Source organism: Nerophis ophidion, linkage group LG15, assembly GCF_033978795.1.
Source record: "Nerophis ophidion isolate RoL-2023_Sa linkage group LG15, RoL_Noph_v1.0, whole genome shotgun sequence".
Taxonomy (NCBI): Eukaryota; Metazoa; Chordata; class Actinopteri; order Syngnathiformes; family Syngnathidae; genus Nerophis; species Nerophis ophidion.
The window spans coordinates 43,752,383-43,762,143 of NC_084625.1; the positions used below are offsets into that span (position 1 = coordinate 43,752,383).

General features: G+C 41.1%; 1 protein-coding gene across 1 annotated transcript in view; it reads left to right on the forward strand.

Moving 5' to 3' along the window:
• The first annotated feature begins 584 nt into the window (after positions 1-584).
• LOC133569869 (zinc transporter ZIP12-like) overlaps positions 585-9,761 on the forward strand; it is a 26,468-nt gene continuing 17,291 nt past the window's right edge. Inside the window, 5 exon segments of the mRNA XM_061922471.1 lie at positions 585-1,109; positions 2,775-3,089; positions 5,632-5,839; positions 5,966-6,084; positions 7,975-8,146. Of these exon segments, the coding sequence (XP_061778455.1) occupies positions 864-1,109; positions 2,775-3,089; positions 5,632-5,839; positions 5,966-6,084; positions 7,975-8,146 (1,060 nt within the window). The 5' untranslated portion in view covers positions 585-863.

Sequence of the window (9,761 nt, forward strand, 5' to 3'; positions counted from 1 at the left end):
CGCCCCCAGACGGCTGTGAAGTTAATCTACTCCCAGCGGGATACGAAATACAATGAAGAAATCTATGCTTTGAGTCTTCAACCTCAAATGGGACCTGTCATGTTCCCTTTAGTGCGAGGCAGCAACATACAGTTGTTGAAATGACTATCACTTCTATTTCTCCATCACACTTCTGCCATTCAACCACCTCCCAGCCTTCTCCATGGCAACCAGTCCTCTGACGCAGCTAATCCTTGAGAGCTTACTCCTTCCTTGCCCCGTTAAGAGGAGAGTTTCACCAACGACCCCAAACACCCACTGTATGCTGTGCTGAGGAACAGCGTGAGGAACTGAGGCGGACAGGTAGAGTTTGCAATAATGTGGTTTCACTCCGTCTTCGGTTGTTCCGTTGGCTCGACCTGGGGGGGGGTAACGGCGTGGGAGAAGAGTGCCCTTGGCTATGTCGGTTTGATCTTGCGATGACTCAGAGATGATTGAGGAGAACAGAAGCTTCTCTGTCAATCTGATGTTGGGGATGCAGGAAAATGTGAATACGTGAGCGTTGGTTTAGTCAATGCTACACCTCCTATACCAAATATTACTTTCTTTAAGAACTCATAAAGTTCTTCCAACAAGCCCCCACCCCACCTTTTGCCTGCCACTGTGCTCTTTCACTTGCTGCACTAATCCTTTTGTTGTGGGCCGAGGGGCCCGGCTTTGGCTAGTTCAACTGGGGGTTGAACACCACGTTCCTCTGCCAGGTCGGAAAGCCAGAAGACGGCTTTTTTTAAACGGTCAACTTATCTCTTTTTGCCTTATCTTTGCTTCTAGTCGCCTCTAAAGCTCGTGAAAGCTTCTCCCAATCAGACGACTTTGGAGGGAACATGCGCTTCGGGGGAGTCGCTCCCCGTTTTCTGCTTATGCTAAGTTTTTTGTCCGGGAGGGTTCGAGTGGACACAGGCCAAGCAGAGGGTCATCTACAGGAGGTTCTCCGGGCATTGGAGTTACCACTGGGTGCTGATGAAGAACCACGTCTGCAGAAGAGCCACGTCGGTCATCTGCTCACCGCACTTCTTCTGGCAGTGGACTGTCAAGAGCAGGCTGGTGCCTCTCAAGAGGTCTGTGACAAGGTAGGTCGGTGAGATCGTCATCTTAGTACGGCGCCTTGTCAAAGTCTGGAATGTGAGGGAGGCTTAAGTTCTGGAAATTTAGGCCTCCATTCATACAGCGCTACTTTTCAAGCTGTGTTAAAGGGGAACATTATCACCAGACCTATGTAAGCGTCAATATATACCTTGATGGTGCAGAAAAAAGACCATATATTTTTTGAACCAATTTCCGAACTCTAAATGGGTGAATTTGGGCGAATAAAATGCCTTTCTGTTTATCGCTCTTTTTGCGATGACGTCAGAATGTGACGTCTCCGAGGTAATAAAGCCGCCATTTTCATTTTCAACACATTGCAAACACCGCGTCTCAGCTCTGTTATTTTCCGTTTTTTCGACTATTTTTTGGAACTTTGGAGACATCATGCCTCGCCGGTGTGTTGTCGGAGGGTATAACAACACTAACAGGGAGGGAATCAAGTTGCACCACTGGCCCGAAGATGCCAAAGTGTCTGCCGCCAGACCCCCATTGAATGTGCCAAAGTGTCTCCACATTTGACCGGCGATGACAGACATGGCACAGAGATGTATGGATAACCTGCAGATGCATTTGCAACGATAGTCAACGAAATCACAAAGGTGAGTTTTGTTGATGTTGACTTATGTGCTAATCAGACATATTTGGTTGCGGCGTGACTGCAAGCTAATCGATGCTAACATGCTATGCTAATCGATGCTAACATGCTATTTACCGGCAGTGCTAAGGCAGACATGGCACAGAGATGTATGGATAACCTGCAGATGCATTTGCAACTATAACGTCAACGAAATCACAAAGGTGAGTTTTGTTGATGTTGACTGCCAGCTAATCGATGCTAACATGCTACGCTATTCGATGCTAACATGCTATTTACCGGCGGTGCTAAAGCAGACATGGCACAGAGATGTATGGATAACCTACAGATGCATTTGCAACTATATTACGTTTCCTTCCACCCACATTTAATGCGGAAAAAACACTTACCAATCGACGGATTTAAGTTGCTGCAGTGTCAAGAGATGCGAAAGTCCTAATCGTTTGGTCCGCATATTTAACGGCGATGCTAACGCATGCTATGGCTATGAATAGCGTCAATAGCTATTCGCTCAATAGCTTCAGTTTCTTCTTCAATACTTTCATACTCCAACCATCCGTTTCAATACATGCGTAATCTGTTGAATTGCTTAAACCGCTGAAATCCGAGTCTGAATCCGAGCTAATGTCGCTATATCTTGTTGTGGTATCTGGCGTTGTTTGTTTACATTGGCAGCACTGGTTAACGTCACAGGGAAATGGATGGTCGCATCGCAAATAGCGAAAATCAAGCACTTTAAAGCTTTTTTTAGGGCTATTTGGGGACCGGTAAAATTTTGAAAAAAAATTCCAAAAATACAACAAGCCACTGGGAACTGATTTGTATTGTTTTTAACCCTTTTGAAATTGTGATAATGTTCCCCTTCAACATTAACTGGGATTTTCTTTTTCGGAATAGTAAGTGCTTCTTAAGCCCTCTCCATGTCAAGGTTGCCACTACCGAACCACTCACATTTCCAGTAATCTAACATACTTAGTTGAAGTCCAAGAAGGACAAGGATTTTAACCCAACCTAACCCAAAAAAACCACACCTTCTTTTCTTCTTTTTTTCCAGTGCTTGAGCCCAGACTTCGTTCTTTCAGTTCTGAAGGATGAAGGGAAGGCTTATCTCACAGAAGACGACTTCCAGCGCGTCTCCACTCTTCTGCTCTACTACATCATCAACTTGCAGGATCTGTGCCAGTCGTCTTCCTCCTCCTCTTCCCGCTCTACCGGCAGCTACGAGTTCTACCTTCTGGCTCTTACCAATCTGCACCCAGCAGAAGACAGCCACTTTCTGTCCCCGGGGGAAATAGAGAGCATTCTGAAGCTCATCAACCAGCACTACCAACCCTCAAATCCTGAAAGTTCAAGTTTCTCTAACTTCCAGGTAACTCTCTAAATCCTTAACCTCGCTTTGCAATTACCAGTACAGTCAATACTTTCAATTGGCTAGAGTCAACGTTTTTCAAATATTTTTTGTTACGCCCCCACTAGGAAGAAAAATATTATTTTGCGCCCCCCACTTTTTCCTGTGACTATAAAGAGTATACTTTTTTCTGTGCGTCGGTTGAGGCTGGGCGGGGTGGGAGGGGGCGGGGTTTGGTGCTAGCGGGGGTGTATAATGTAGCTCGGAAAGATTAGGGATACATGGGGTTCTGGGTATTTGTTCTGTTGTGTTTATGTTGTTACAGTGCGGATGTTTTCCCGAAATGTGTTTGTCATTCTTGTTTGGTGTGGGTTCACAGTGTGGCGCATATTAGTAAGAGTGTTAAAGTTGTTTATATCACAACCCTCAGTGTAACCTCTATTGCTGTTGAACAAGTATGCCTCGAAATTGAAGATAAACTGTTTCAAAATAAAACATTTTTTTTTCCTGTTTTCTCCTCTTTTAAACCGTTCAATTATGTGTTTTTTGATCATTTATTCTCAACAAAAAACTTTCCGTATAAGGAAAAAAAATGTACGACGGAATGACAAACAGAAATACCCATTTTTTATATATATATATAGATTTATTTATTAAAGGTAAATTGAGCAAATTGGCTATTTCTGGCAAAAATTTTTAAGTGTGTATCAAACTGGTAGCCCTTCGCATTTATAAGTACTCAAGAAGTAGCTCTTGGTTTCAAAAAGGTTGGTGACCCCTACTCTACACACTCCTGACACTTCTGATTGCTCACTTCTTGCCATAGTTTCATGCTTTTCACGTCAAAGTAAGTGTAGTTTTGTTTCATGTCCTTTGTTTGTGTTAGTTTTGTCCCTGCGTTAAGTTTGTTCTCCGCCTTGTGCGCGCCCTTTGTTTTTGTAGTACTAAAACAAAGTGTTAAAAATGTAAATATGTCATTACCTTTACGTCGTGTCCGGTCCAGTCGCTTTGCACCACGGGAAAACAAACTTCACCAAAGTCCCCGTCATGACAGTCATTAGTACGGAATATGTTCTGTACTGTGCAATCTACTAATAAAAGTTTCAATCAATCAATCAATCAATCAATCAATCAATACCGCAGGGGTCACCAACCTTTTTGAAACCAAGAGCTACTTCTTGGGTACTGATTAATGCGAAGGGCTACCAGTTTGATACACACTTAAATAAATTGCCAGAAATAGCCAATTTGCTCAATTTACCTTTAATAAATAATTCTGCATATAAATAAAATGGGTATTTCTGTCTGTCATTCCGTCATACATTTTTTTTTCCTTTTACAGAAGGTTTTTTGTAGAGAATAAATAATGAAAAAAACAATTAATTGAACGGTTTAAAAGAGGAGAAAACACACAACAAAAAAAATTTAAATTAAATTTTGAAACATAGTTTATCTTCAATTTTGACTCTTTAAAATTCAAAATTCAACCGAAAAAAATGAAGAGACAAACTAGCTAATTTGAACCTTTTTATAAAAAATTTAAAAAATAAATTTATGGAACATCATTAGTATTTTTTCCTGATTAAGATTAATTTTAGAATTTTGATGACGTGTTTTGAATAGGTTAAAATCCAATTAGCACTTTCTTAGAATATATAACAAATTGGACCAAGCTATATTTCTAACAAAGACAAATCATTATTTCTTCTAGATTTTCCAGAACAAAAAATTTAAAAGAAATTCAAAAGACTTTGAAATTAGATTTACATTTGATTCTACAGATTTTCTAGATTTGCCAGAATATTTTTTTTGAATTTGAATCATAATAGGTTTGAAGAAATATTTCACAAATAATTTTCATCGGGAAAACAGAAGCTAAAATGAAGAATTAAATTAAAATGTTATTATTCTTTACAATAAATAAAAATAAATATTTGAACATTGATTTAAATTGTCAGGAAAGAAGAGGAAGGAGTTTAAAAGGTGAAAAGGTATATGTGTTTAAAAATCCTAAAATCATTAAGGTTGTATTTTTTTCTAAAAGTGTCTTTCTGAGACTTATAAGAAGCAAAGTAAAAAAATAAATGAATTTATTTAAACAAGTGAAGATCAAGTCTTTAAAATATGTTTTTGGATTTTCAAATTCTATTTGAGTTTTGTCTCTCTTAGAATTAAAAATGTCCAGCAAAGCGAGACCAGCTTGCTAGTAAATAAATCCAATTTAAAAAATAGAGGCAGCTCACTGGTAAGTGCTGGTATTTGAGCTAATTTTAGAACAGGCCAGCGGGCGACTCATCTGGTGAACCTTGCAATACCTTTTACGGTTACATCCCTCGTCCATTAACAAGTAAAAAGTTCAAGGGCGGTCACGGTATGTTCTTGCCTCAGATGTTGGTCCATTTTTGGGGGCATTGCGGTGAAAGACGAGGGCGGTGGCGGCAGGTGCATTCGAGCCCTGGATATTGCGATAAAGTTCCACCTGTCCGCAGTCGTACCCCGGCAAACAGAACGTTGGTGTTTGGTGTAAATGTGGTTAAGTCATACCCCATGTGACCCCCTGCAGTGTATCGACGCCGCTCATCTGTTGGAAGACGCAAACGAGAAAGATGTCGCAGGCGCGGGTGTGACGACCGTGCCCAAAGTGGCCGCCGCCGTCATCAGTCACATCCTGCAGCGTCGCTGTTTCGCCGGAAAGAACCTCCCACCACCTTCCTTCTTCACCAATTACATCTTTCAGTCCCTCAATCGCTCCAGTGACCCGCAAGTCTTAGGTAGGACGATCCTGGAATTGATGTCACCGTACCTAACAGACTGGCCACTTGTATTTTCGTCATGCTCTCACGTTTGATGACATGAGTGTTCTATTGTATTCTATTCCGTTCCGTTTTGTGTTGAAGATCTGCACCAGCTTCTTCTTCAACTGGGAGTTGGCGGTGAAGGAAAGAGGCGGAAGTCAGAGACAAAGACGAAGCATTTGCCGGGTGGTTGCATGCCGGAAAGTGCAGACTGGGCACGGGTAAAGCATCAAATTACAAACCCCGTTCCCATATGAGTTGGGAAATTGTGTTGGATGTAAATATAAACAATGATTTGCAAATCCTTTTCAACCCATATTCAATTGAATGCACTACAAAGACATCCCATTTGATGTTCAAAAGTTGTAAAATATATTTTTTTTGCAAATAAAAATTAACTTAGAATTTCATGGCTGCAACATGTGCCAAAGTAGTTGGGAAAGGGCATGTTGACCACTGTGTTACATCACCTTTTCTTTTAACAAACACTCAATAAACGTTTGGGATGATACTTGTAAGAAATGCACTTTATTTGTCGCCATGTTGGCGAGGATTAGTGATTTAGAAGTAGCTAAAACACTGACGATTGGGGATGGACTTTAGCCACTATCTAATTAGCCATAATTAGATAGCATAAATAATAACTATCTTAGAATTTCATAGCTGCAACATGTGCCAAAGTAGTTGGGAAAGGGCATGTTCACCACTGTGTTACATCACCTTTTCTTTTAACAAACACTCTATAAACGTTTGGGAACTGAGGAAACTAATTGTTGAAGCTTTGAAAGTGGAATTCTTTCCCATTCTTGTTTTATGTAGAGCTTCAGTCGTTCAACAGTCCGGGGTCTCTGCTGTCGTATTTTACACTTCATAATGCCCCACACATTTTCGATGGGAGACAGGTCTGGACTGCAGGCGGGCCAGGAAAGTACCCGCACTCTTTTTTTTACAAAGCCACGCCGTTGTAACACTTGGCTTGGCATTGTCTTGGTGAAATAAGCAGGGGCGTCCATGAAAAAGACAGCGCTTAGATGGCAGCATATGTTGTTCCAAAACCTGTATGTACCTTTCAGCATTAACGGTGCCTTCACAGATGTGTAAGTTACCCATGCCTTGGCCACTAATGCACCCCCATACCATCACAAATGCTGGCTTTGGAACCTTGCGTCGATAACAGTCTGGTCCGGATGACGAATATTTCCAAAAGAAATTTGAAATGTGGACTCGTCAGACTACAGAACACTTTTCCACTTTGCATCAGTCCATCTTAGATGATCTCGGGCCCAAAGAAGCCGGCCGCGTTTCTGGATGTTGTTGATAAATGGCTTTCGCTTTGCATAGTAGAGCTCTAACTTGCACTTACAGATGTAGCGACAAACTGTATTTAGTGACAGTGTTTTTCTGAAGTGTTCCTGAGCCCATGTGGCGATATCCTTTAGAGATTGATGTCGGTTTTTGATGCAGTACCGCCTGAGGGTTCAAAGGTCACGGTCATTCAATGTTGGTTTCCGGCCATGCCGCTTACGTGGAGTGATTTCTCCAGATTCTCTGAACCTTTTGATGATATTATGGACCGTAGATGTTGAAATCCCTAAATTTCTTGCAATTGCACTTTGAGAAACGTTGTTCTTAAACTGTTTGACTATTTGCTCACGCAGTTGTGGACAAAGGGGTGTACCTCGCCCCATCCTTTCTTGTGAAAGACTGAGCATTTTTTGGGAAGCTGTTTTTATACCCAATCATGGCACCCACCTGTTCCCAATTAGCCTGCACACCTGTGGGAATGTTCCAAATAAGTGTTTGATGAGCATTCTTCAACTTTATCAGTATTTATTGCCAGCTTTCCCAACTTCTTTGTCACGTGTTGCAGGCATCAAATTCTAAAGTTAATGATTATTTGCAAGAAAAAAAAGTTTTATCAGTTTGAACATCAAATATGTTGTCTTTGTAGCATATTCAACTGAATATGGGTTGAAAATTATTTGCAAATCATTGTATTCCGTTTATATTTACATCGAACACAATTTCCCAACTCACATGGAAACGGGGTTTGTAAAAGCCAGAAAGAAAGAAAGTAGCCTAACTTTGTCTTGTCCTCTGGCTCTACACAGGTATGTTTTTCGGCCAGCCAGCTGGTAGACATTTTTGCTCTGGACCCTCATTTTACCATTTCCAAGGAGCACTTGAGGCTGATTTGCCCGGCCATCATTCAGCAGTTGCTAGGCAACGTGTGTGAGTCTGCAGAACGCAACGCCAGAAGAGCTCAGCCTACTGCTTTTGAGAGTGAGACAATTGACCTCTTGATTTCCTCCCCAAACAGATAAAAGGGACATGACTGCATATTGCTTATAACATTGTGGTACAAACCCCGTTTCCATATGAGTTGGGAAATTGTGTTAGATGTAAATATAAACAGAATACAATGATTGGCCAATCCTTTTCAACCCATATTCAGTTGAATATGCTACAAAGACAACATATTTGATGTTCAAACTGATAAACTCTATTATTTTTTTTGCAAATAATATTAACTTTAGGATTTGATGCCAGCAACACGTGACAAAGAATTTGGGAAAGGTGGCAATAAATACTGATAACGTTGAGGAATGCTCATCAAACACTTATTTGGAACATCCTACAGGTGTGCAGGCTAATTGGGAACAGGTGGGTGCCATGATTGGGTATAAAAACAGCTTCTTAAAAAAATGCTCAGTCTTTCACAAGAAAGGATGGGGCGAGGTACACCCCTTTGTCCACAACTGCGTGAGCAAATAGTCAAACAGTTTAAGAACAACGTTTCTCAAAGTGCAATTGCAAGAAATTTAGGGATTTCAACATCTACGGTCCATAATATCATCAAAAGGTTCAGAGAATCTGGAGAAATCACTCCACGTAAGCGGCATGGCCAGAAACCAACATTGAATGACCATGACCTTCGATCCCTAAAACGGCACTGTATCAAAATCCAACATCAATCTCTAAAGGATATCACCACATGGGCTCAGGAACACTTCAGAAAACTACTGTCACTAAGTACAGTTCATCGCTACATCTGTAAGTGCAAGTTAAAGCTCTATTATGAAAAGCGAAAACCATTTATCAACAACATCCAGAAACGCCGCCGGCTTCTCTGGGCCCGAGATCAGCTAAGATGGACTGATGCAAAGTGGAAAAGTCTTCTGTGGTCTGATGAGTCCACATTTCAAATTGTTTTAGGAAATGTTCGACAACGTGTAATCCGGACCAAAAGGGAAGCGAACCATCCAGACTGTTATGGTATGGGGGTGCATCAGTGCCCAAGGCATGGGTAACTTACACATCTGTGAAGGAACCATTAATGCTGAAAGGTACACACAGGTTTTGGAACAACATATGCTGCCGTCCAAATGCCGTCTTTTTCATGGACGCCCCTTCTTATTTCAGAAAGACAATGCCAAGACAAGTGTTATAACAGCGTGGTTTCGTAGTAAAAGAGTGCGGGTATTTTCCTGGCCCACCTGCAGTCCAGACCTGTCTCCCATGGAAAATGTGTGGTGCATTATGAAGCGTAAAATGCGACAGCGGAGACCCCGGACTGTTGAACGACTGAAGCTCTACATAAAACAAGAATGGGAAAGAATTCCACTTTCAAAGCTTCAACAATTAGTTTCCTCACTTCCCAAACGTTTATTGAGTCTTGTTAAAAGAAAAGGTGATGTAACACAGTGGTGAACATGCCCTTTCCCAACTACTTTGGCACGTGTTGCAGCCATGAAATTCTAAGTTCATTTTTATTTGCAAAAAAAATAATAGAGTTTATGAATTTGAACATCAGATATCTTGTCTTTGAAGTGCATTCAATTGAATATGGGTTGAAAAGGATTTGCAAATCATTGTATTCCGTTTATATTTACATCTA